Source organism: Mytilus californianus, unplaced genomic scaffold, assembly GCF_021869535.1.
Source record: "Mytilus californianus isolate M0D057914Y unplaced genomic scaffold, xbMytCali1.0.p SCAF_6, whole genome shotgun sequence".
Classification (NCBI taxonomy): Eukaryota; Metazoa; Mollusca; class Bivalvia; order Mytilida; family Mytilidae; genus Mytilus; species Mytilus californianus.
In genome coordinates, this window is record NW_026262712.1 from 53,597,089 (window position 1) to 53,625,050 (window position 27,962).

Genomic DNA, 27,962 nt, shown 5'->3' on the forward strand with positions numbered 1-27,962 from the left:
GGTTCCAGAAGATGTGAGTTTATGAATGTTTTGTGAATCGCGTCCAAGGACGTATATGTTGTCGGCATCATCTATTTGAATATCCCGTGATTGACGAAGATTGGGAGAAGTATAAGTAAAAACAGTATTTCCATCTGACGTTATGCAGTAAATTTCATGATTGAATGAATAACAAATGTTTCCATTTGAGCAAACGGATATGAAGCCAGGATAATGCTCAACTGTTTGCGCATTTATTGTTCTTTCGAAATTTCCGCATAAGTCTAGGACATGTATGTTTCCTTTAGCTCCTACAAATATCTTATCTTTTGTTGCAGTAACACCATCGGTTCCTTTTTGTTTCAATTCTATTTGTTTTAATATTTTTCGTCCATCTATATCGACGAACAGTATGTACGAATTATATGCACAAGACACAACAGCAGTGGTTGTTTGTTGTATTGCTGATATATCCCATGGTGCATATGGATAGCCGATAGATAATAAGAAGGTGTCGTTTTCATCACAAAAATAAACTTTTTTCGTATTTACATCACAGAAAATCAATGTGTTATTGTCTGATATCGTGATGCCTGTTACTCCTTCCAATTTTTCTCCTTGCATGTCAATGTCGTAGAGATAGGTGATGGAGGTAACCTGACGCTTCAGAACGACTGGAACCTGTGACTGCCGCTGCGTGTATGGGTCAATTGAAACGGAACAAGGCGTGTATTTCCATTCTATTGAACCGAGATCCGTTAAATTTTCTTTCGGGACTCTTTCGACGAACCAAAGACTGGTGTCTACAAACGATTCGGTTAGCTCTTTAACTTGATTTTCAATGATATCTAAGATTGGTTTCGATGAATAAATTGAAATAAACGCTTGTTTTTCAGAACCATGATCTCTTATAAATTCAAACACTTCTTTTTGTGTTTTTGTAGATGTTACCAAGTCACCTATATCTTTCTCCTGTCGTTTAATACCAGTGACATCTTTGTTTTTTAGTTCGGATAGTTGTTTAAGAAGTGACTCTTCTAAAGATTCCAAACGCTTGATAATATTTTCTTTTGTTTTCGCTATTTGTTTTCGAATTTGTGTTTCTTCTTGTTCTATTCGACTACAATTTTCCTTTCGATTGGTGTTCAGTCTCTCTAATGCTTCTAAAATAAAGCACAACTGTTCTTTAAAATCCATGAACGTCTCTGATTGTTTAGAACTCTTTGATGCAATATCAATTGATGTAACGTTCTTGCATACTCTGTGATTTTTTGGCAAACATTCCTTACAACATACAATATCATGATCAACACAAAAATAGTCTAAAGGCAAATGTTGATGCATCGAACAATTATTGGATAGATGAATGTTCTTCGGTAGTTTACCTATCTCAACCAAATGGTGACTTCGTGACATTTTTTGGACTTTATGAGCTTCTGTACATTCGGAACACAATGCCTCTTCACATTCGGTACACCATTGGAAGGCTGTTTGGGTCATACCACGTGCAGTGCATGGTTCACAATATTTTGCTATCATATTCCTAGATCTACAATATTATGAAAATATTGTGCATATCATTTTCTGAAGGGAATCTTTTCTTAAATACACTACATGATGTCGAAAGTATTTAGTTTTTGAAATATTCTCATACTAATAAAAATTTTAAAAGTAGGCAGGAAGGATGCAAGAGAGGAAATGTGTGTTATTATATTATCGACAGCACATAAAGGAGAGATACTGTAACGAATAAAACACCGAATATGTGTAATTCTTGAATAAGAAATCATTTTGATTTAAATCAATGTTGAAGTCTTCTTTTCAAAGGTCGAAAAGAGGGAGGAGGTCTTTCTCCTAATTGAACTAAACTGTACAATCTAAATTAATTTATAACGATTACGTAATATAATTATCGTTTTCATTGGGTTAATTTTGAATGATGATTTTAAAAGTATTTGTTCTGAAAATAAAACATACCTGTGAACTGTGTCAGTTGGTAAAATTACATGAAGGACTGATAAAGACATTACATTATCAGTAGTTAAGTACACAAGTTTTTATAAACTGGTCGTGTTAAGTGTACCTGCGAGAATTATTTCCATGACAACATGATCTTTTAATTAATTTTGAATGAAAAAGAGGCGAAAAAAGCATACACTACTGAACGAAAAAATATTGTGTTATATGTTTCTTGTGATAACCAATGGTGAATCAGTAAATTCTGTAAAATATTATAAAATCAAAGATGGAAATAATACAGAATAAATAGAGAAAAAATCTTCCAAACCAACAAATAAAAAAAAAATATGGAAAATTGTCTTTGATTATATCTTAAACCATTGTCGTGACGTCAGCCTATTCATTTACCGTGGATTCATTTTCTAGAATCAACGCTTTCTAAATCTGTCGCTGAAATGGATTAACCAAATTATATTCAATTGTTTCCTTTGTGTGCCTAATTTCATTAGGTTTGAATAGCTAATTTACTGATTTCTATTCACTAATGGAATTAATTAAAAAACTGACCTTTAATTTTTGTAATTTTTACATGCCTTCACTGGGGATCGAACCCGTTCTTGAAATCTGTTATGTGTGACTGACATCAACATATCGACGAAACCTCTCGGCTACCAATTGGTTACAATTTAAATGTCTATTTTATATATATAAATGAACCTATGATATACATCGGTACAACGGACACACAGGGCTTGTACCTTTATATATACATATTAGGCAATCGTATAGTATAAGTTGGAAGCCGCGAGATTAGCATGGTTAAGATCAAAAAGTAAAAGAGTCAAGTTAAAGGTAGTGAATTGTCGGTTTAGGTTCGAATCCCTGTATTCTCTTTGTTGTCCCTATTCTTTAGTTTTCCTGATTTTTTTCTTATTTTGTATGTTATTGTGGATATTTTTGTAATAATAGTGAGTTTTACCGTTTAATTTTGGATTATCATTGGCTATTTCACATATTTGAAACGAAAATGATTACATTCAATTTGTCCATTTTTGTTTTATAGATATATAGTAAGATTTCATCTGTTTTACTTCATAATTTTACAAATGTTTATTCGCAAATTCCTATGCGAGTAAATCGTGATGTGCCTAGAATTAGGCTTCTTGCTAGAAATTTCGGTAACATACTTATTATGTAGACTTTATATATGCTCTTTGGTCAGGTTGTTGTCTCTTTGACACATTCCCCATTTCCATTCTCAATTTTATTAGAAATAAGTTCGAATATATCTTAATTGGTAAACACAGATAATATTCAGATGCCTGATAATTTAGAGACAGACGTGTAATGTTATATTTGTATTTTTCTAACCAATTAGTTGTGATCTTATATTTAGTAATGCATCGTTGAACATAATACCATGGTTAAACTCATTAACAATACCTTCTAATTAAGAAAAGGCTTTAATTTTGAAAAGATATCAACACAATAGTTTAAGTTATAGATACAATGGATAAGCGTTGATTCATGAAAAACAAACCATTCGCCCTCCGGGCTCATGGTTTCTTTTTTCAAGAATCAACGCTTTTTTAGTGTATATATTACATAACACAAAAAACTGTAATAAAATTGTCTTTGATTATATCATAACACAGAAAACTGCATAAAAAATCCCGACGAACTCTTTTCAGAGTAAACCAAAGTGCTTCGGAAGAAAACAGAATTGTTACTTAATATGTTGTACTTCTTGGAATTATACATTCTGAATATATATCTAAATTTCACACACATAACTCTAATAAGCCTGTAATGTCACAGTACCCAAATACTGTTCTATAATTGCAACAATTTGTATTTTAATGATTCGACATTATACACGTCTTTCAACATAGGTAAATATTATTAGTTACATGGTGTGTTAGTGATCTAATACGATATATATGGGGTATATATCGTATTAGGTCACTAGCACACCGTGTAACGAATTTATCTTACCGACTATCATCACATGTGGTATTTTGACTAGCGGCCTATCAAAGTGATCAAGTCTTCAATACTTAGTATTAAAATCCTACTTCCATTTGTCTATATAGAAAACAAATACCAACAATAACAACTTTTTAGCTTTAAATTTGTTTTATGAATTTATTTCAATCGTTCATTACATGTATCAATTTCTTCGTCTGTTGAATCCTTTCTTCTTTTTTTTTTTGAAAGGAAAGTAACTCCGTTAGGCCAACAATATCAACTTGTTAGCTTAAATTATATTTTATGAACTTATTTCAACCTTTCATCATCAATTTCTTCGTCTGTTGAATCCTTTCAGATTTTTCCTCAACACCGTGTTGTTTTTATAAAGGGTTGTGACTTCTTTTTTGTTTTGAAAGGGAATTAACTCCTTACTAACCCCATATGGTAACTAACCATGTATGGTAACTAACCCTATATTTTTTAGGACACCCTATATCAAATATACATAGTCACCACGTGTAGTCCTTTATCCAATCATATCTCTATAAATCTATAGGGGGTAAGATAAATGTAAATATACACAAAACGCTCACAGTATGTATCAACAGAAGAAACATTAACTGGAAAAGTAAAATCTACGGAAACGTCGCCGTGCAAAGTTCACAAAAAGTCTTCTTTTAAAAATGAGCAAATAAAATATTTTCCAAGCTTCAATTTCGTGAATGAATAGTAAGCATGGACTAATGTCAAATTGTTCTTAATATTTGAAGAAATAATACAAAACATCTGTTATTCGATTTTTAAGAATGTGAATTTAAGCATGGATGTATTTAGGGTACTCCTCGTCACAGACTCATTGATCTTTTAGGTCGGCTCAAACCTTTTTTCTATGATTCAATATGGATTCAAAATTAAATAAGTATAGCTATAAAGTAAATAAGGATAGGTTTACAAAATAAACACCAAACGGAAACTTTTGTATGAACCATAAAAAAATGGAGGTGAACAAAACTGTCAAATAGGTGCAATTTGGGTTCCCTCACGTTATGTGGCTTGTTATATGACACGTTGTCTGTCCCTATACATCATACCCTCTTTTTATATTGACAGTCTATTCTTTTCACATTATGCTCGATCGGTTCAATCCACCATTTTCTACATTTGAAAATGCCTGTACCAAGTCAGGAATATGACAGTTGCTGTCCATTCGTTTGATGTGTTTTATCATTTGATTTTGTCATTTGATTAGGGACTTTCCGTTTTGAACTTTCCTCGGAGTTCAGTATTTTTGTGATATTACTTTTTTAACCTCCTTGCTGGTTCTACCTATTGTATAGATTGTTAATTCGCTACTGTCGATAATGTGCTACTTTCGTTTATAATACAAATATTTTGTTCTAAAACTAACATTGGTGTTTCTAAAGGAAAGCATATGATGGTTTTGATAGTTTTCGATTGTCGTTATTTCAGTTACACTTATTTCGCTCTGTGCCAAAAATCCATTAAAAATCCATCATATTCAACCTGTTCTCCTTACTGCAAAAAATTTAAGCAAATAAAACATGATCATTTTTTTTTACGTATATGTCTGTTCTAATTCGTCACTATGATCTAGTAAAACAAGTTAAAAAAACTTAAATTTTTAAGCAATTCATTTAATTTCTATGTTCACAAAAAATATCATTACAATAGTTAAAGGCATTACAAGACCTCTTACATGTAAATAAAATGCGACAAAAGTAGATTTCAAAGTCTTTATTAAGGTCACAACTTCTGTTAACATTACCAAGCCCGAACGAAACTCGAATCTGATCTGTCATTTTTTATCACGTGTCTATTTTATTTTTAGAAATTTACCTGTGATAATATAAATACAAAAAAATCACTTGTTGTGACGTTGGTCCATTTATGTGACGCGCAGTGTATACTTTGTTTGTGGTGTCCTAGTGTGCTGTCGTAAATTCGTGGGAAGTGTCCGTTGTCATTCTGCGGTTTACATGTTGTGATGTACTATAATATTATTTATTTATGTATTTATCTGTGCTGAGTCTTCTTGCGTTTGTTTGTACTGTATTCCTGTCACGTAGTGTTATCATTGTAGTGGTATAACATTGCCATATAAGCGGGAGTTTGGGCTAGCCATAAAACCAGGGTTAACACACCATTTTGTCTTCAAATGTCCTGTAAAAAGTCAGGAATATGGCAGTTGTTATCTACGGTCCGTTTCTATGTATGTTGGCGCTTGCTTTTATTGCAGTGAAGTGTTTATGTTGTTCCGTTGTTTTCCTCATATAGCTGATGTGTTTCTCGCTGTTTAAGATTTGTTTTTGCTTAATCAAATTATGATTATTGAAACAGTGGTATACCACTGTTGCCTTCATTTTTCATATACCTGTATGTATAACTGTATACCAATATCAAAAAAATGGATAGACGCTTTACAGAAAAAAAGTATAGTAAGCTAAGATTTTAGGGCAAAAATGTGCTCAACATGAACATAATATCACTTGATTTGGAATTTGTATAATATTATGGATATGAATATGAGCCAAATATTATACCGATATATATAAACATTAACAACATGTACGGAAAGTTAACTGACTATTAGCCCCTTCATGGTTTCTTGGAGAATTCTTCAAGGATCATGACCGGCATTTAAGAGAGCCATACATTTCTGAGTAATAATAGGGTAATTTTATTAACTTCCTGGTTAAAATCGAAAACAAAATTTGGACCATTGTCTCGTACAATTGTCCACCCTTTACATTTCAGAATCACTTAAAATTTCACAGATCGATTTGAAAATTTAATGAATACCCTTTGGTAATAAAAAATTACCTACAAAACTTGAAATGAAATAAATTGTCTCATCAAACAAACTTTTAACCAACAACTTAATGTTGTTAACATTTTATGAAGTGTTTAGCTATGTTTTGACATGTACAAAAACTTGTGTTCAAATTCATTTATAATGTTACTTTTTTGCCTTGAAAACTGAAATTGTTTTTCCGCGATTATTTGCGATGTAGACTTTAGATAGTTCCTTGTTGTAACAGAATGAAAGAGGTTCTGACAAATTATCAATAGATAAAATGTCTACTAAGATTCCAGAAGATGTGAAAATGTCAATGGTTCGTGGATCGCGTCCAAGGACATATATGTTATCGGCATCATCTATTTGAATATCTCGGGATTGAAGAAGATCAGGAGAGGTATAAGAGAAAACAGGATCTCCCTCTGCCGTTATGCAGCAGACTTCATTGGTGATTGAATAACAAATGTTTCCATTTGAGCAAACAGCAATGTAGTCAATGTAATGCTCTATATTTTTCATACTTATTGTTCTTTTGAAATTTCCACGTAAATCTAGGACATGTATATTTCCTTTAGATCCGACATAGATGTTATGTTTTGTTGCATCAACACCACAACCCTGGCTTTGGTTCACTTTTACCTGCTTTGATATTTTGCGCATATCTATATCGATGAACTGTATGCACGCTTCCAATCTACAAGACAGAACAGCAGTGGTTGTTCCTGGTATTGCTGCTATATCCCATGGTTGGTGTGGAGAGCTGATAGATGATAGATAGGTATTGTTTTCATTGAAAAAATAAATCTTTCTCGTAGTTACATCGCAGATAATCAATTTGTTATTGTCCGTTATCGTCATGCCAGATACTGTCTTCAACCTTTCTCCTTTCATGTCGATGTCATTTAGGTAGGTTAAGGATCTAAGCTTCCCACTCGAAACAACTGGCACCTGTGACTGCAGCTGCTTGTAAGGGACCATTGAAACTAAACATGGCGTTTCCTTCAATTCGATTGAACCAAGATCTGTTAAAATGTCTTCTGATACACTTCCGACGAACATAAGACTGGTGTCTACAAACGAATCTGTCAGCTGTTTAACTTTGTTTTCAATGTCATCTAAGATTGGTTTGGATGAATGAATTGAAATAAATGCTTGTTTCTCAGAACCATGATCTCTTATAAATTCTAACGCCTCTTTTTGGGCTTTTGTAGATGTTAATAAGTCACCTATATCTTTCTCCTGATGTTTTATACCAGTTATATCTTTGTTTTTAAGTTCTGTTAGTTGTTTTAGAAGCGACTCTTCGAAATATTCTATACGTTTGATGAGAATTTCTTTTGTTTGGGCTACTTGTTTTCGAATTTGTGTGTCTTCTTGTTCTATTCGACTACTATTTTCATTTCGATTTATGTTCAATTTTCCTAATGCTTCTAAAATAAAGCGCAACTGTTCTTCGTAATCCAGGAATGACTGTGATTGCTTAGAACTCTTTGAAGCTATATCAATTGATGTGACGTTCTTGCATGCTCGGTGATCTTTTGACAAACATTCCTTACAACAAATAACATCATGATCAACACAAAAATAATCAAAAGTTAAAGGTTGATGCTTTGAACAATTATAGGATAGGTCAATTTTGTTTGGTATTTTACCTATCTCAACCAAATGGTGACTTCGAGACATTTTTTGAACTTTATGGGCTTCAGTACATTCGGAACACAGTGCTTCTTCACATTCGGTACACCATTTCAGTGCTATTGGATTCATACCACGTGCAGTGCACGGTTCGCAATATTTGGCTGCCATATTTCTACAAGAAAAAAATCCCATCTGAAATTTGTATTAATAACACTTACTATTTTCTAAACGATATTTTCTTTAAAAATAAAGAGTGTGTCATCTGCAGAAAAAGTGAAATTGCAATTTAAGATTGAGTTACATACTTTGTATGGAATTAACGAGCTCTTACGTAAATCTTTTGAATTCAAAATACTACTACGAAAAGCAAACAATGATGAAGTCAATGTGGTAATTCCCCTGTCGAAGTTATTGAGTTCAGATACATTCAACTGCCTGGAAAAACGCAGAGTGAGTAAACGTATTTTTCTTTGGCTAGAGGTATAGGGGGAGGGTTTAGATCTCACAATATATGTTTAATCCTGTCGCATTTTTGCGCCTGTACCAAGTCAGGAGCCTCTGGCCTTTTTAGTCTTGTATGTTTTTTAAATTTTAGTTCAATATATATCATTGAGTTTGGTTTGACGTCCATTTTTCACTAAACTTGTCCACATTTTTATTTCGGGGGCCAGTTTAGGGCCACTTCAGGGTGAGGGATTTTCTCGCTGCATTGAAAACCAATTGGTTGCCATCGGCTGTTATCTGCTCTTTGGTCGGGATATTGTCTCTTTGACATATTCCCCATTTCTATTCTGTATTTTATTTTTAAATGAATACAATAGTAGGTGGAATTTATTTTAAGTAATTACATCGTTTGCGTGGTATTCGTTGGTTTCTCTCTGTCTTGTTTTCGTTTGTTGTTTTTATCGTAAATGAGTCCATTGGTTTTCTCTTTGTCATTCCGTTTCCTTTTATGGCTAACTATACTATATGAGTGTTTCATTGTTTAGGCTGTACGATGACATATGGCTGCTTACATGTTCGTCCTTTGGTATATTTGTCTCAATCATATTACTTCGGCTTACTTTAACCCATGTTTTTTTTCTAAAAATGTGTTGTATCAAGTCAGGAATATGGCAGTTGTTATCAAATAGTCGGTTTCTATGTATGTTGGCGTTTGTTTTTGTTACACTGCATTGTTTCTTTTTTTTTTCGTTGTTTTTCTCTTATAGTTGATGTGTTTCCCTCCGTTTGCTTTGTAACCCGGATTTCTTTTCTCTCAATCGATTTATGACTTTTGAACAGGGTATACTACTGTTGCCTTTATCTTTATCGACAAAGATTACAACAAAACTACCGATATGGAGGAGGAACTAAGATGAACCGAAAAGAAGAGTTAGAAATCCAGATTACATAATGGTATTAAAAAGCTGGACCCAAGAAAAAAGAGAGGAGAAAAAGTGAGTGGGGTAGAAAAATGTTAAAAATGTATAACATGAAAGTGTGGGGACTTGGGATTACAAGATGGCGATTACTGAAAGGTATGTGACATTCAAAATTTCGAAATCATACACATTACAGTGAAAATTAGTCACAATTATTAGTTTTTACGTTTCATTTTTTTTGTATGTAACAGTTATGTTGGTGTCAAATTACAGCACTCAAATTGCTACGATAGGGTATTGCAGAATTTTTTGGTCATTTAGCATGCACACAGTTAAGACTTTACCTGAAGTTTATTTTTGCATTATATAAAACCAATAACACATGTATATTATGACTGGTTTATAGTATAAATATCGCTTTTGGTCAAATTCTCTAGTGAGTGTTCATGTTGTATTGGGTTTCTTATTGTATCATTTATTACAAAGGAAATTAGTGTATACTTATAGAGGAATTACAAAATCTCACTTAAAATGCAATTTATGACCAGTTTAGCAAGTTGTCTAGATGGGATATACATAAATTGCTCTTGTTGAAACATAAAATTATGTTTTTACCAAATCAATCTCCTTTTTCATCATGTAGAAAAAAGGGTGAAAAAAATTATCAATTATATTTCATGTTTGGACCACGTTATTTATATTCAAGGAAGATTTCTAAGATAACATAGATAAGAACATTGTTATTTCAGTAGATAGTAACAAATAAGAACTAGTAAAAATTTAGAAAGTCTCATCTGCCATTATTAGAATCCATATGGAGTTTTCTTTGTATAACGCATATGTTATTATTAGTCTAAATTGAGCTTGAATTCAGTGAAATAATGTTTTCACAAAAGCATTTTGTGTTTTCATATGCTAGAAACAGATCTTTGAGGAGATAAAGTAAGGCAGAGGTCAATATAACACATTTGATGATGTTGTAGGTATAAAGCCACTAGTTTAGGCCCGGTCGGAAAGAACATACAAAAAAATAGTACATATTTTAAACAAAATAGTTCTTAACCATATTTGTATCTTTGTCAAAAGGTGAAATATTTGGGTAGTTTTTGGTATAAAATGAAAGATTGGTGACTTTGGATCAATGTAGAACACTTGTTGAAAATTTCTTTTGATCGTGAACACTACACTGAATATCCAAATTGTTTTGTCTGCTACAAGTAAACGAGAAAGGAGAAGCGAAACGGAGAAAGATTTGCCTTGTCCGACTCTTCGTAGATTTTTTGAACAGAATAATAAGAACTATATCATTCATGGTCGTTCCAATGAAAAAAAAATATATTCCTTTCCCACTCTTGGCATAATGTGCATGTAATGTGATTTTCTGATGTCAACTTAAATAGAATTCGCTTATTTGTATTAATTTGAAAAGGTCATTTTCTAGCTTGCCTTCTCCAAAAGAAAAAAAGCTGGGTTACTTCCCATAACAAATCATTAGATTCTTTTTTTTTTTATTCAGTAATGAACATTATTGATATTCGTATCAAACATTTTAAATATAAAAATGAAGATGTGTCATGACTGCCAATGAGACAACTCTCCACAAGAGAAGAAATGACAAAGAAATTAACAACAATAGGTCACCGTACGGCCTTCAACAATGAGCAAAGCCCATACCGCATAGTCAGCTATAAAAGGCTCCAAAATGACAAATGTAAAAAAAATTCAAACGAGAAAACTAACGGCTTAATTTATGTACAAATAAAAAAATGAACAAAAAACAAATATGTAACATGTCAACAGACTACAATCACTGAATGACAGGCTCCTGACTTAGGACATGCGCATACATACAGAATCAGGCGGGGTTAAACATGTTAGCGGGATCCCAACTCTCCCCCTAACCTGCGACAGTGGTGTAACAGTACAACATAAGAACGAACTATAAAAATAATTAAAAATAATAAAGAGCATGTTATTCCTAACAACAACCATAATGGCCCTGTTTCTGGAATCGAAATCATAAGCTAAAAGGGTTCGCTAAGGAATTTGGTTTTGTCCCAGCTTATAAGGCTGCCAATAATACCATTATTGTTTGACATAATTGTTACATTGCGGTTCTGCAAAAGGAAATCACGAATTCGCCAAAATTCCAACTGACACCATTTTTGGAAAATGACATCTTTAACAAATATTAACTTTTAGCTTCCTCTGTATTAGCAGCACCAAACCAAGTACAATGAGAGTAACTATGTACTGGCTTCCGAGGCTGTACAACACAACTTACAAATAGATATTTATTTCGTCTTCAAGCCAATGTTCCATTACCAAACTTTCTATTTTTACTAACTAGTGCACTTGGTACAATAAAACACTTGATAATAAATTGTTCAAAATAAGGACTGTAAAAATAGTGGATTTCATTACAGTGAGTGTCAAATTTCGTTTGAAGTGCTTGATAAATTGAATGCTCATGTTGCTGATTTCGAATCTGTTTTAAGTTTTGAATTTTCTACCCTATATACCACTTTATTTCATATTCTCATTAATAAAAAAAATCCACACTCCGAATTAAATGGGCAAGTAAAAGTTAGAATGCGAATAGATATATATATATATATATATATATGTTCAAACTCTTTTATGTCATTTTTTGGTAACAACAAACAAAAGAACTATATGTCAGTTGGACCTGCTTTGATACGACAAATGCACATGACGTTTTATGAGATGTTCAGATTTTGAGCTATAGAGATTCCGTATATCGTAGAGTTATCAGCATTCCAATTGGAACTAACTGTGCAGCACTTATTATGGATATGTTTCTGTACTCAAAAGAAATATATCCTCCTGAACTGAAATAAAGCTAATACTAACAATGAACACTATCCTTTCCTGTATCTTGAAATCTATATCGCTAACGTGGAGCTTAATACCCAAATTTACAATAAAAGAGATGATTTGTCATTTTCTATTGTTAAATATACATTTTCAGATGGTGACGTTCCTTGTAACCATATCATGGTGTTCGTATAGCTCAACTTGTTCGATTCGCTCGTGTAAGTAATAACGTACTTGAGTTTAACGAAAGAAATCTCTGTATTACTAAAAAATTATAACACCAGGGTTTTCGATATCACGAACTAGTCAAAACATTTACTAAACTTTATCATCGGTGCAAGAACATCATTCGTAAATATAGGTCGACATACAGACCTCTTATACTTTAGGTTTTTCCCATAAACTCTTTAATGGTAAAATTCTATACAAATTAAAGCACAAACATGTTCTCATTCACATCAAAAGTTAACCAAACCTTTTAACAGACTAATATAGCGACTGAAAAGCTATATCGACAATAGAGGCCTCTACTTTATATTATATCAAATTGTGTGTGCATAGATGCTCATTTTTAAGACTTGGAAGGACATTGAAGTAGAAAAATTGTAAATAACTGTAACATAATTGTAAGAATAATACCTTAAACAAAATGGCGGTCAGGAACTTTATCACTGGGTACCTGTGTTAGCAAAGTAAGATCGATACGTGTACTTGTGGGATAATTTATTTCGCTGATTTGATATCGCCTAATAAAACTAGTAAATATAGAACTTAATGTATACATTTTTAAATCTCCATTTCGTTATCACCAAAATAATAAAAACATAAAATACGCAGTGTTGTGTGTATAAATGTAAATGTTTAACTAAATGACAGTATGTATCGCATTCTATAATGCATTTACAGTAAGAGACACGATGTCTAATAAGTATGCGTATATGTTTTGGAGTTTAGTGCGACGTTCATTTGATTAGGGACTTTCCGTTTTGAATTTTCCTCGGAGTTCAGTATTTTTGTGATTTTACTTTTTGTCACTGAACTAGTACAACAATTTTGTTGAGGGGCCAGCTGAAGCCAACCTCTGTGTGCTGAATTAAATCCTCGTTAATCGGGATTGTATGTTTGTATTTTGGAAGTCAAATTTAACTTGAAATACCGAGTTAATAATTTATAGAAAAGTTAAACGTCAGTGGATGAAATTGCTATCGCCTAAATAGGAAGCAGCACGCCTAAGTCTTGCCTCGAGAAGTCATCTAATTGAGGTCACTTGAGAATGAAATGTAGGTTAATGGCACATGATGTCTCACCGTTTATCATTAAGTAATTATATTTGAACAAATTTTATGACCTTTATATTTATTTAAGAGGGAGGCTATTATTGTCCTGTTGGTGCATCAAAACTACATTTTTTAGACAAAAAAAAATCTAAAGTCCTTATAATAACTTGCCCTATCCCTCCAGGTCCTCCCGTCAATGTATTTTTGATTTTTGCTCTGTTTTATTGAACCAAATTCAAAAGAGCATTGCATATGAATAACTGTGTCCACATTACCGGCTGTAATGTTGAACATGTTTAAATTGCATGCGGTTACAATAACATGGGACAAGTAGTAAGTTGTAACTGAATATCAGTGTTGGTCTAAATTTTCAAATGCTGTTACTTGTACTACTTTGCCCCAAGAAGAGCTATAGAAAAACAGTACATTAACATAATATAAGCTCCTATTTATTCTCGATTCCAAGAACTTAAGGGATGTAATGTAAAGCTGTAATGACGTAGACCAAGTGACTAATACCTACTATTTAGTATATCTATTGTGCACGAGCTATTCACACGTGCACTATTAGACGATACAAGGGATGTAGCAACACATTGCGATAAATGTATTATATTCTCCTGTGATACATGTATTATATTCTTCTGTGATACATGTATTATATTCTCCTATGATATACCAATCATGATTCGTGTGCCCTGTTATAGTTGATTCTTGTTTAGGTCGTCCTTATGATTTTTTAAACCATGTTGCTGCCGTTTATATATTCTGGTGTTCAAGGTGATTCCTTTTAAACCCTGTGTTTGTAGCTTTCTTGTTTTGTATTCTGGGTAGTTCTTTTAAAACCTTGTTTTTGTAGTTCTATTATTTAAGTGTTGCTGGTGATATATTTTTTATAGATTTAAGACTTATGTTAATGTACTGTTTTTCTATAGCTCTGCTTGGGGCAAAGTCGTACAAGTAATAGCATTTGATATTATGACAAACTGTAAAAATGATAATGATATCATTAATACAAACAAATAAGAATTGATCTTAATATACATGTATCTATAAATGAATTTTAACAAAGATATGTTAAATTAAACTAACTGTAACAGATCTGTTGCTGTGCATACTTAATAGAGAATTTTTCTGTTCTAACAGTAGTTATTCCGGTTGCATCTACCCTGACTGAGTGAACTGCAACCTCAGATAAACCTATAGGGTATTTTTTTCTTACATTATTCTTAGATTCAAGAATATTAATTATTGCTATTCAACATCATCATTATCACCGAATTATTCTAGTTTCAAAAATGTATATTTAATATTTCGGACTTATCTAACAAACTTTATATATACAAGGTATTCCAACGTTGGAACAAAGGGAAAATCAAAATTGCATTAATAAAAATAATTTGGCATCAAATCACATAACTATTACAATTTTATCATTTTGCTCGTTTATACAAGTTTTGAATATCATAGAGGTATCGAATCATTTTGAATATCATAAAAGTATTGAATTTTCATTTTTGTTTATTTTTTTTAATGGTTACCTGTAACAATGAAAACATCCTAGCAGTAACAAACACATACATTTTTTACCGCTTTGTTTGACGAATGAATAAAAGTATTTAGAGAATGTTCAGATGTTAGACGCCTAATAAAGATGACTATTGTACAACGATTTTGGTTCTTGTCGTGCATGGAATAAAATGGACATGATCTATGAAAGATGACAAAATATGAAATGTAGTTTATTCCTATCTGAACATTCACATGTCATTGTAATATTTTATTTCAATGTAAAATAGTTTTTACAAAATCCTAGTGTATTGTATTCATGCTGCCCATTAGGAGCCCTTTATTGGCACAATAAATATTCTTATTCTTGATATCACTCTTAACAACAAAAACTCACGCAAAATGGAAAATTACACAATTTTTCAATTTTCGTTGCTTCAATCCGCCTGAACATATCTTTAAGTTGAGACTGGCGATGAGGACACGATACAATATTTATCCTGGAAATGCTTCTTTTTACAAGTAGCAAAGGCAAACTCTCAAGCTTTACACCAAATCTACGTTCATCAGCAAAAAATATCTATTGGAATGACCACGTATACCGAATTTGTAATGTTTTCTTTTATTTTTAAGTTATTTCTGTCTGGTAAACGGGTCTGAGATAACCAATTTAAATCATGTACATCGCCAATAACAAATAAATGATGGATGGAGTTTTCATAAGAGAGAATAATGGAGCTATACTACTGAAAATTGGCCCAAGAAATTACGAATAAGAACCAACTGGTGTTAAAGTATACAGAAAAGAGAATGATGGACAAAAACTATATAGGATAGAGAAAATGTACTTAACAATTAAAGAATACAGAAATTAAGCACCCCTTCCAGACGCTAATACATGATACATCCGAAACTTATATTAACAGTTATGTCCGCTATATAGATGATGTTCTCTTACTTCATAATTTAAAATCTGGTGACTATGTTGAACGCATCTATCCCATCGAATTAGAGATAAAGGATACAACAGATACAGTTAAGTCTGCCTCATATCTCTACTAACATCTAGAAATTGACAATGAGGGTCGGTTAAAAACAAAACTTTACGACAAAAGAGATGATTTCAGCTTCTCAATTGTGAACTTTCCATTTCTATGTAGCAACATTCCAGTAGCGCCTACATACGGAGTATATATCTCTCAATTGATACGATATTCTCGATCTAGTATTTCCTATAAAGATTCCCTTGATAGAGGGTTGCTGCTAACAAGGAAGCTATTAAACCAAGAGTTCCAAATAGTGAAGTTGAAATAATCCCTTCGTAAATTTTACGGACGCCATCACGATTTGGTTAATCGTTATGAAATATCCGTTTTACAGCTGATATCAGACATGTTTCTTATGTCGTTTTCTTTTTAGCCATGGCGTTGTCAGTTTATTTTTCGATCTATGAGTTTGACTGTTCCTCTAGTACATTTCGCCCCTCTTTAGACGTCTCTATTATAGTAAGCGTATGTATTACAATGCCCTCTCCCGTCTGTAATGTTTACTTTTCAATGTATACATGCGTTTACACTTATATGGAACAAGCATTAAATTTTATTGAGATATTTTACCAAATATCTAATCAATTGATTCAGGCATTATAGACGAAAGTGCTGGAAACTGTTTATTTTCTACTCCAAAGGCCATAGTTTCGGCAAAATCCCTCAACTGGAACGAAATCCGTATTCGATCTGTAACTTCATATGACGTGATTATTTTGCAGACCATATGGATATAGGTAGCACACCACAGTTAGGTGTGCAGTTTCGCATGTTGGCCCCTGTGGATTTTTCACATAGAAGGGCTAATGTGCACTAAAATTCATTGTTGGATACCTGAAGATTAAAATAGACTTCAAAGTGGGTTTATATGAACATCAATATTGTGTAATGCATGTATTATGGGCTGTTTTCTGTATGACAGTCCGTATTTTCATATCCATACCAGACATTGGTCTGGCAATTACTGTAATGCTTCTCCGAGCTATTGTAACCTTGTAATTAAATTTTACGAAAAAAAATTGATTTGATCATTTGATATATTAATGACAACAGTTAAAGAAAATGTATCACTCAAAGGCATTGCAATTCTAGTTAGAAATAATATTAGGGAATATGTGACATCTTCATGCCCCTTTCTGCAATATGTTATTGTAAATAAAATGTAGAATGTTGTCATGGAAACACAAAAAAGGAATTATATTTCACCATTTTAACTTTTGAAAATAAAATCTATAAAAGATGCTTAACACATACAAATGCACATGTATGACACAAACAGTTGGTCAAATGTATAAGAAAGACGGGAAAAGGAGATGATTTCACATTTTGTGGTTCAATTTTAATTTTATTTTCTATCTGTGGAGTGCTACCATATATTCATATATATGGTCCAACCATCCGCGTATGGTCAGATCGTACGCTTATGGTCGGAGTAATTAACACGTTTACTTTTAATACGTAACTCTTCATAAGGTATGAACCTTCTAGTTGTCACCTCATTAAAATGACGCTAGCAAAGATCTTTTTATTATATCATAATTATAAAAAGATTATTTAAATAAAAAAATTCACACAGTTAATTGTATTTACTAGTCAAAACTGTAATAAACACATTTTATGCCTATGTTCATTACCGATTTGTAATTACGAGTGAATGACAATATGCCGACTTGAGAAGATAACTTCCAAAATTATCTTAACGAACCGTTACACATAAAGTAAACTATTTTACTATTTCTATTTTTACTGGATTTGACATTACGTTGACCACTTTATTTATTTAAATTTTGCCCCAGGAATACAAGTCTGCCCTTGAAGTCGCACATAACCTGAAGGAACACGTATTTTCTGTCATCGGCATTCCGTTATTTTTTCAACATGACAATGACCGTGAATTCTGCAATGATATTAAAAGAGAAACAATTAAGATTCGGCCAGTTGAAAATGTCAAGAATATAACAAGTAGGTCTAGACATCCTCGTACTCAATGTCTTTTTGAGCAAGGGACTAATTCATTAAAAAGATTACTTGCCGCAAAACGATCGGAAAAAACTTGGTTCTGGTTAAACAGGTGTACGACGTGCGATACTCTTTGAACACGCAACATCATTCAAGTATAAAGGTAACCCCGTATGAGGTGGTCTTTGGTCAAAAGGGAAATGATGAGGTCTTTGTATGAACTTACGCAACGGGCGAATTTATTAACTAAAAATCAAATACAGAAAAGCTATGGTATCGTGTGGAAGTAAATGTCACCCTAAGCATGCATTCGAAAATATAATTAGCAAAGAAAACTAAATGATTTTTGATTTTTGATTTTTGGTGTTTTAACGCCCGATTTAAGGACCGCTTTTGGGCTATTTCGTAGCGGCCAGTTTTTATTGATGGAGGAAGCCGGAGTGCCCGGAGAAAACCACCGACCTTCGATAGGAAAACTGACAATCCTAGTCAATTAAGATTGGAGTCGAGTGCACCCGCACGAGCGGGGTTCGAACTCACAACCTCAGTGTTGACTGGCTAGTGATTACAGTAGTAACTACTTAGACCACTCGGCCACCGAGGCCCCAGAAAACTAACTGAGTCATTAATATGTTAATGTAGCCTTTAAATACATTTTCATGTAACCATCATTGTTTTTTTTTAGATAAAATGTATGGTATAATATTGAAACGTTTTTAATGAATATTTGAAAAAATACCAATATAATCCATATGCCCAGATGGTCCAGCCCGTTAATAACCAAATAAGTACATACTCAAGTGGTCTGACCATACGCATGTGGTCGGACCATACGCATGTGGTCGGACCATACGCGTATGGTCCAAATACTCATATGGTTAAGAACAATTATAAATCAAATAGTAAAGCAATAAATACATGACACAACAGTAGTGTAGAAACAGATTTTCAAGCAATGATTTATATCCAAGGGCCACAACTTTGGCACATATCGCTCATCCCGAACAAAACATCAAACTAATGATAGAAACAGTTCACAAAGTTCAAAAACACTACCTAACGGACATACAAATGGGCAGAGAGACGGATAGAGTGCTCGTCTGCAGTTCCTTTTAGTTCGCTTCCTTCCTGAGCATCTTAGATAACCCACATAAACTTCAAATGAAATTACTTCTGTTGTACCATCAAACATTATATAAATAACACATAGCTGAGTGGGTGATAGAGCAGATTGTTACCCCGAGAAAACATTGTCAACTGAGGTGATGTCAAGGTTGACAATGTTTTTCGAGGGGTAGCAATCTGCTCTATCATCCTCTCAGCTATGTGTTATTTAATTTATCATACTTAAAGCTTTATCATTATTGTCTTTTATTGTTGAATTTTAGAATAAAAGTATTTTACCATAACGTCACGTACATAACAACTTTACAGATATTAGAAAAATCAACAGAAGTGAAGCAAGATACGTTTTTATTTTTTTACATTATGAAAAAGTTATGAGCCAAAACGTAAAACTTGAGCATTGTTATGAACTATTTGATGTAAATTCAATTCATTGTCGTTTACATTATCGATTTTTGATTGGTCTTCACGAGCGGGTGACATTCAAAAAGATGTCTTCCACTCAGCCATGGGATAGTGTAAATTGTCTCCCTCGTATTAGCCAATCAAAATCTGGCATTTCAATGTGAAGAATAATAAAATGATTTACTTTTAACCAAAAACGTAATGTTGTAGTACAGATTATACAATGTATTGACCCAAACAAAAATTCTGTTCAAAGCCCATTCGAAATGTTACTAATCTGTCTTGAATACGGATATTGTTTTACCGCCACTATTTGCAATGTAAACTTTAGATAGATCCTTACTGGAACAGAATGTAAGAGGTTCAGACAAATTGTCATTCAATAAAATGTCTTCTAAGATTCCAGCAGAAGTGAGTTTATGAATGTTTCGTGATTCCCGTTCAAGAACTTATATGCTGCCGACAGCATCCATTTGAATATTTCTTACTTTACGAAGATCGGGAAAAGAATATGAAAAAAACAGAATCTCCATCTGACGTAATGCAGTAGACTTCATTATTGGATGAATAACAAATATTTCCATTAGAACAAACAGAAATGTATTTGACGTGGTACTCCATTGTTGTCACTTTTATAGTTCTTTCGAAATTTCCACATAAGTCTAGGACACATATCTATCCTTTATCTCCTACCAATATGTTATCTGTTGTTGCATGAATACCAAAAACTTCACTTTGTTTCACTTTTATTTTTTTTAATATTCTACGGCTATCTATATCAATGACTGTTATGTCCGAAAAATGTACATTCGTCAGCATAGCAGTTGCTGTTCCTGGTATTACTGATATATCCCATGGTTGATAAGGACATCTGATAGAAGATTGGAAGGTATTGTTTTCATCACAAAAATAAATCTTTTTTGTAGTCAAATCACAGAAAATCAATCTGTTATTTATGATATAGTGATGCCAGTTACGTCTTTTAAATCCTCTCCTTTCGTATCAATGTCATAGAGATGGGTAAAGGAGGTAATATGGCGCTTCAGAACAACTGGTACCTGTGATTGCCGCTGCTTGTAAGGGACGATTGAAACTGAACAAGGCGTTTCCTTCAATTCTATTAAACCAAGATCCGTTTAATGGTCTTTTGGGACCCTTTCAACGAACTTCAAACTGGTGTCTACAAACGATTCTATCAGCTGTTTAATTTTGTTTTCACTGTCATCTAAGATTGATTTAGATGAATGAATTGAAACAAGATAATTGAAAGAAATCTTGTTTCTCAGAACCATGATCTCTTATAAATTCTAACGCCTTCTTTTAAGCTTTTGTTGATGTTACCAATTCATCTATATCTTTCTCTTGACGTTTTATACCAGTGATGAATTTCTTTTTAAGTTCGGTTAGTTTTTTTAGAAGCAACTTTTCTAAAGATTCAAAACGTTTGATGACATTTTCTTTTGTTTCCGGCATCTGTTTTCGAATTTGCGTTTCTTCTTGTTCTATTCGGCTACAATTTTCCTTTCGATTTATGTTCAATTTGTCTAATGCTTTTAAAATATTACATTTACTTCATTTGAACTTTTGGTGGATAGTTGTCTCATTGGCAATCATACCACAATACCTTAATTATATTTATATTGATAATACCTTCATCCTTTATTGTCATATTCATTATTGATATAATATCGTGTATGTAGGTAAAACATAGAGGTGTTGACAATCTTATACTTCCATGATTAAAAAGGTATATGCATGAAAAAAGTCATTGAACAAGTTAACACCATAAATAATACAGAACTCTTTAACCACGGGTAGTAACCTCGTCATATCGAGAAGCGTTTAGTACAGTGATTTTGTCATAGTTTGGTTAAGATGAACATGGTTGTGTTAAGTGTTTTTGATGACAAACAGTGTCAAAATATAAACATTCGAATAGTTTGTTAATGGAACTAATGACAACAAATTCAAGCTGGTAAGCATCTTTGTTTATAGGTAATATGTTAGCACATCAAAATTTGTATCATATAGTTATTAATTTGACACAGAATAATACTTGCGTATGTCAAAATTTAAAAGTTGTGATTTGTTTCTAATGCATAAAGAAAAGTGGTTTGCTAACTGTCTGCTACATCACATATTTTGTTATGATATAAAACTGCTGTCAATTATCCCGAAAAACTACCCCTAGTGCACACAATTTGAGATTACAGAATATTCGGTGTCATGGTTTGGTTTATTCGTGTCATGGTTTATTTCATGTTGAACATGGTTCAGTTATGTGATTCTATTCGTGAATAAAGGAAGAGTAACGATCAAAATAAACAGACATTATATATTGAATTACTCTTTTTTAAATCGTTTTTATTGGAATACAAAAGGACATATATACGCACATTCAATGTAGTATTATATATATTAAGTACATGCGGTCTGATTGCCAATGAGATAACTATCCACCCGAGACCGAAATGACGTAGATGTAAGCAACTATATGTCGTCGTACGGCCTTCAACAATGAACAAAATCCATACCTTTTAGCAAGCTATAAAAGGCTCCGACAAACTTATATGTAAAAAACAATTAAATGAGAAAACCAATGTATTATACAATATTACAAAAACATAATCATTTTTATTCGGTTCGTAAAAATAATTGATAAAAGTGGACATTTAATCGGCTTCATTCTGATTCGGAATTGTGATTTTTCATATATTTAAATTCTGAACTTGTGTGTATTTTTTTGTTATTTTAATTTTACTAATAGTTTATAAAACAAATAAGTTTTAACTGTTGTCCATGTCACGCGTTAACTCTTTGTTTCGTGGATGCTTGAAGACTTATCGTGTCCTCTTGATATCTTTTGGTTACTTAGTAGTTTTGTAGTTGGGATACTATAGCATGGGCGTATAACCCCACATCTCCATTAATTCATCATAGACTGGTTCAAAATAAAACAACAGATATATAGGCTGTGTTTGGATATACGCCAGAGGTGGCCTATGGTTATCCATAGGTACCTTTGGTTTGATATTCTATATATCAAAATATCAAACCATGGGTACCCAAAGATACCTATGGGTAACCATAGGCTGCCTTAGGCGTATATCCAAACACAGCCATAGTTTGGTAGAAAAAAAAGTAGAACAAAAATTACTTTTTGACTAGCTGATACGTTTTGCAACTTTAAGTAGACGTTTTTACACATTTTACAAGTGATGCCGCTCACGATATCATCGACAGAGTCAATCATGGACATACGGAGAAAATAATCTATGTGAAACAGAAGCAGCGCTTTCTGTTTTTGTAATTATTATCTCAAAAGTTTAAAAGAGCAGTGGCTATCTAAATTATAAAAGCAAAATAACAAAAATACGGGACTTTGAGGAAAATTCTAAACGGAAAGTCACTAATCAAATGGCAAAATCAAATACTGAAACACATCAAACGAATGGATAACAACTGTCATATTCCTGACTTGGTACAGGAATTTTTGCTGTAGAAAATGGTGGATTAGACCTGGTTTTATAGCCAGCTTAACCTCTCACATGTATGACAGTCGCATAAAATTCCATTATATTGACGACGATGTGTGAACAAAACAAACAGACATAATAGGTAAAAATGTCAAAACATAAGGGTACAGTAGTCAATATTGTGTTATAATCATAGTCACTATAAAAACAAAACAAATATTTCAACAAAGAAAAACAAAAAGGCAAAGCACATAAGCAAAAACGAAAGACAAGAATACAAAAATTTACCATAGCACAATAACACAATGACGGGATATATAAGTACCGAGCCACGTCAAATGGATTGGGCCAAAAATAGACTAAACAGTTAAAGTAATAATTTACAACAACAAATAAAAGAGTACCATAACACGTCATTAAGGTGACAAACAATGTCAGTACTTAGAATCTATACTTAAAGACCATCTTTTATTATTTGTGAAGTTGAAAAGGAATATTTACCCACAAGGTCTTCCGATGAACTTTTTTGGAAAAGGGACGAGACGTTCTTTGACATACCCCTGGTTCATCAACTTTCTGCTCAGACACTGGTGACGGTTTACAAAGTCTGAGTAGCATCTGCAAGCTCTTGAATATCGAATGAGTTGGGAAATGTATATCCTATATCCAGGAGAATTGGTATATTGCTACTAAGGTTGGAGAAAGTGATAATTTTAAAATTAAAATCGTCTCGTTTGTCATAGATTCTGGTACAAAGATGACCGCTCATGTCAAATTCGAGGTATAAGTCTAAAAATGAGGCAGAGGAAGCCGTGTCTGTTGTTCCTTTAATATTTAGTTCTGGGGATGTATTAATGGAATTCAATCAGAAAAGTCTGGATTGTTAATGGAAAGATCAATATATATGAATGTGAAATTAAATGACCTGGCTTCTTTGATCTTCTTGTTTTTTACAAATGTCTGAAGGAACTCCGACTAATATGGAGATAAGAAGAGGTCGCTGCCGCACAGTTCGCTCCCATAGAAATACCGACAATTTTGTGACAAAGTCTACCTCCAAATTCAACAAATATTTTGTCAATAAGAAACTCCAGCATACTGGTCACTTGTTCCTCTGTGTAGCATGTTTTATTTTTTTGTTCACTATTAACAAAATATGCCGTATGGTATCCAAAAGTAATAAATGTATAGCGTGCGCTACCATTTTTATGTTGAAAAGCATTGTAGATTTAAATTATTTCTTTTAGACGATTTTTCAATTACACATAGGGAATGGTGGTACACAGGGTTGAAAAATTAAACGTTTTGATAGAACTAATTTCAGAGAAAGATCGAGATTTACATTTATTCAGAAGTTCTTTAAGAGTTTTTTTAAAATCCATACATGGTTAATACCACTACGACAGTAAATTGTTTCACGGTATTTCTGAAAACCCTCTTTCATTGCGGAAAGAATCTTTGTCAATCTAATGAACAATTCTTTCGTCGAACATGCAGATGAGCTGGCAATGAACGACTGTTTGAATGGAATTTTGTGAAGCTATTTAGGTATCCAATACAAACAAGGTAAGTCATCCGAACTGCTGCTCAAAGTAATGATCATTGAAGCTATTAAGGACTTTGAATCACCAAAATCTCATCCTTGTCAAATGATGTTTTTGTATGTGGGATTACATGAGTGCTATTTTTTTCCTTATTCTTTTACAAGACACTCGTAGTAGTACGATTTGCATACAAAGACAAGTCACGAACAGTTAAATTGTTTAATGTACGCTTTGCCAATTACAGCATCTAATTTTGGTTTAAAAGGCTTTTTTTCTACTTAGTCAGTTGGTAAATTGTGTAACTTCGTTTAATTACAAGCGTTTTTAAACAAACTATCAATATTGAGCTGAAACAGTTATATATTAATTTTGATCTAAACCATGACAAACTTGATCAAAACCATGACGAATTTCTAGACACTTAACCGAACCATGTCATAACTTAACCAAACCATAGCAATTTCGATAGTTTGCTTATTTTGCGTTAGTTTCTAGAAAACAACACTTCCAATGTAGATCGTTTGACTAACAATGCAAATTAAAACATCGTATTTGCTTTTTATTTGCTCGTATGAATAGAACTGAGGCAATCGTTCGGGGAAGTAACTTAACACAACCATGTTCATCTTAACCAAACTATGACAAAATCACTGTACTAAACACTTCTCGATATGACGAGGTTACTACCCGTGTTAACGATCGCGGAAAAGATAATGGAAATAAACTTAGAACATACAGGCAATACAAAAGTAACTGTTCCGTGGAACCGTATGTTTCCAAAATTATTTTACGGTCGTACCGACGTGTAATGGCCCTGTTTCGTGCAGGCTCACTCCCGTTAGCCATCGAGACTGGAAGATACACCAAGCCGCCAATACCTGTTGAAGATCGTTTATGTATTTATTGTTCTGTCAATAGTGTTGAAACTGAGAAACATTTTTTATTGAACTGTTGTCTATAATGACTTAAGATTTGACCTTTACTCAGAATGTTCACAACATATTAATAGTTTCGAAAATTTGAATGATGATTTAAAATCTATACAAATCATGAATTGCTCCGAGATTCAGCCATTTTTATGTAAAAGTATTTATAAGTTTTTTATGCGACTTAAATTGTTTACATAAATTTTTAACCGTTTTTATGCGACTTTAATATTGTTTACTTTTAAAAAAATATTTAACCTTGAATAATCATTTTAATTAATTCTGTTTATTTTCATTATGCATATTAGTTTTTTTTTCTAGATATCTTTACGTAAATATTTTCACATATGTATGAAGTTTTAGATAAATGTAAAGTAAATATTTTTAACGAAAATGTTTTATATATTTTTCTTTCGAATTATTCATCATGTTGAAAATACTCTTAAATCATAGTTATTAGTTTTAAATATATATAGTATTTCAAAGTATTGTTGGATTTTTATATTTGTATATATTTTGTGCAACGTGTCTTATAAGCCAAATTGATATGGCTGGGTATTGATTGTTCTATGTATGTTTTAATGTTATTGTATAATATGTATGTCAATCAATATGTGACACAATAATAAAATAGATTATTATTATTATTTTATTCTATGCATTTAGCGGCTGATAAGCAATGCCACTAATGTCGACAAGAGAGGACTATGCTTTTTTAATTAATCTGAATTGTGACTGCCTCATTGGTCATTTTTAAGACTTTGATTGATGTTCAATTTGAAGAATTCTAAATTAACTAGTAGAAATAATATACCTTGAACAAAATGGCTACAAGGAAGATTAACACCTGTGTAATCAAGGTGTGATCGATATATGTACAAGTATGATGTAGTATTTAAATGTACACAAGTATTAGATTTTTACAATATCTCTTACAAAGAATGAAGAACTTAATTAAGTAAACATAACTTCACATCTAAGACGGCAAGAGTCCAATTTCTTTCCTTTGAATACAGACACTGTAAGCATGGAATCCCTCCATTCGGATTAAAACTCAAATCTATCAAAACTCGCCCGCTCGTCATATGATCATAGCGAAATCAGAGATCTATGTTTTAATTAGATTGGGAATTACTGTCCCTTATTGCTAACTGCTTTTCTGGTCCCTGATTTGTTTTTTGTGATCTGATCAAACGGCTTAAAAATAGACCACTGCTAGTTACATCTCACGCATTTTTCCAATAAGTTTAATGAATACAATTGCATTGACAATCTTTGTTATTATAAACAGCTGTTATTCCGTTTGAATTAAATTTGACAGAGCGATCAGCTACCTCAAGCAAACCCTAGGGGAATGTGATATCTTGTTTAATTCTAAGAGTATCAATCATTGCTTTTCAACATCATCATTGTCACCGAATTATTCAAGTATCAAAAATGCATATGTAATACTAAGAACTTATCTCACATACATATACAAGGTATTCCAAACTTTCAAAAAAAGGTAAGGTGTCAATTAATATGATTTTGCATCAAAACACATCATAACTATAACAAGCTTATCAGTTTGCTCTTTTATACATATTTGATTATCATAAAGGTATATCATTTTCATTTTTGTTTAATTTTGGTCGATTTGTTACAAGCAACAAAGAGAATCGGACAACAATCCTAGCAGCAAAACTCACAAACTTTTACCAATAATGGATCTGAGTTACGCCGCTTTGTTTGACAAATAAATGAAAAGTATTTAGAGAATCTAGACGAAATTTGAATTTATATACTTAATAAAGATGAATTTTGTACAACGATTTTGTGGTTCTGGTCCTGCCTTGAATTAAATATACATGGTTTATAATATATAAGATGAAGAAATATATGTAGGTGTATAACTATATGAACATTAGTATTTCTTTTTACTGTATTTTTTTTTATTTTAAGTTTTAAAAAATCATAATGTATTGTTTTGTGTGTTTTAATGTCGTGCTGCCCATCGAGGGCCCTTTATTTGCACAATAAATATTCTTATCTTTAATATCGCTTTAAACAACTAAAACTGGGGCAAAATGGGAAATCACACAATTTTACAATTCTCGGTGCTTCAATCTGCCTGAACATATCTTAACTA

The 27,962-nt window shown here is 32.5% G+C and overlaps 1 protein-coding gene across 2 annotated transcripts; it reads right to left on the bottom strand.

Moving 5' to 3' along the window:
• Window positions 1-910: 910 nt before the first annotated feature.
• Window positions 911-26,697, bottom strand: LOC127704962 (uncharacterized). Of its 2 annotated transcripts, XR_007983591.1 has the most exons (3): window positions 26,649-26,697; window positions 7,954-8,537; window positions 911-938 (listed from the first exon to the last, which is right to left on the bottom strand). XR_007983591.1 is itself a non-coding variant. In XM_052209204.1 (2 exons), exon 2 carries the CDS (start codon window positions 8,531-8,533, stop codon window positions 6,887-6,889), a length of 1,647 nt encoding a protein of 548 aa, XP_052065164.1. In that variant the 5' UTR covers window positions 8,534-8,537; window positions 26,649-26,697; the 3' UTR covers window positions 6,584-6,886. The 2 variants fall into 2 exon arrangements, 1 of the variants encoding a protein (XP_052065164.1); XM_052209204.1 differs by lacking the exon at window positions 911-938 and having other exon boundaries at window positions 6,584-8,537.
• Window positions 26,698-27,962: the final 1,265 nt, after the last annotated feature.

Bases quoted from the DNA above. Each gene is read 5' to 3' on its own strand.
- LOC127704962 (XM_052209204.1), bottom strand. From the start codon at position 8,533: ATGGCAGCCAAATATTGCGAACCGTGCACTGCACGTGGTATGAATCCA.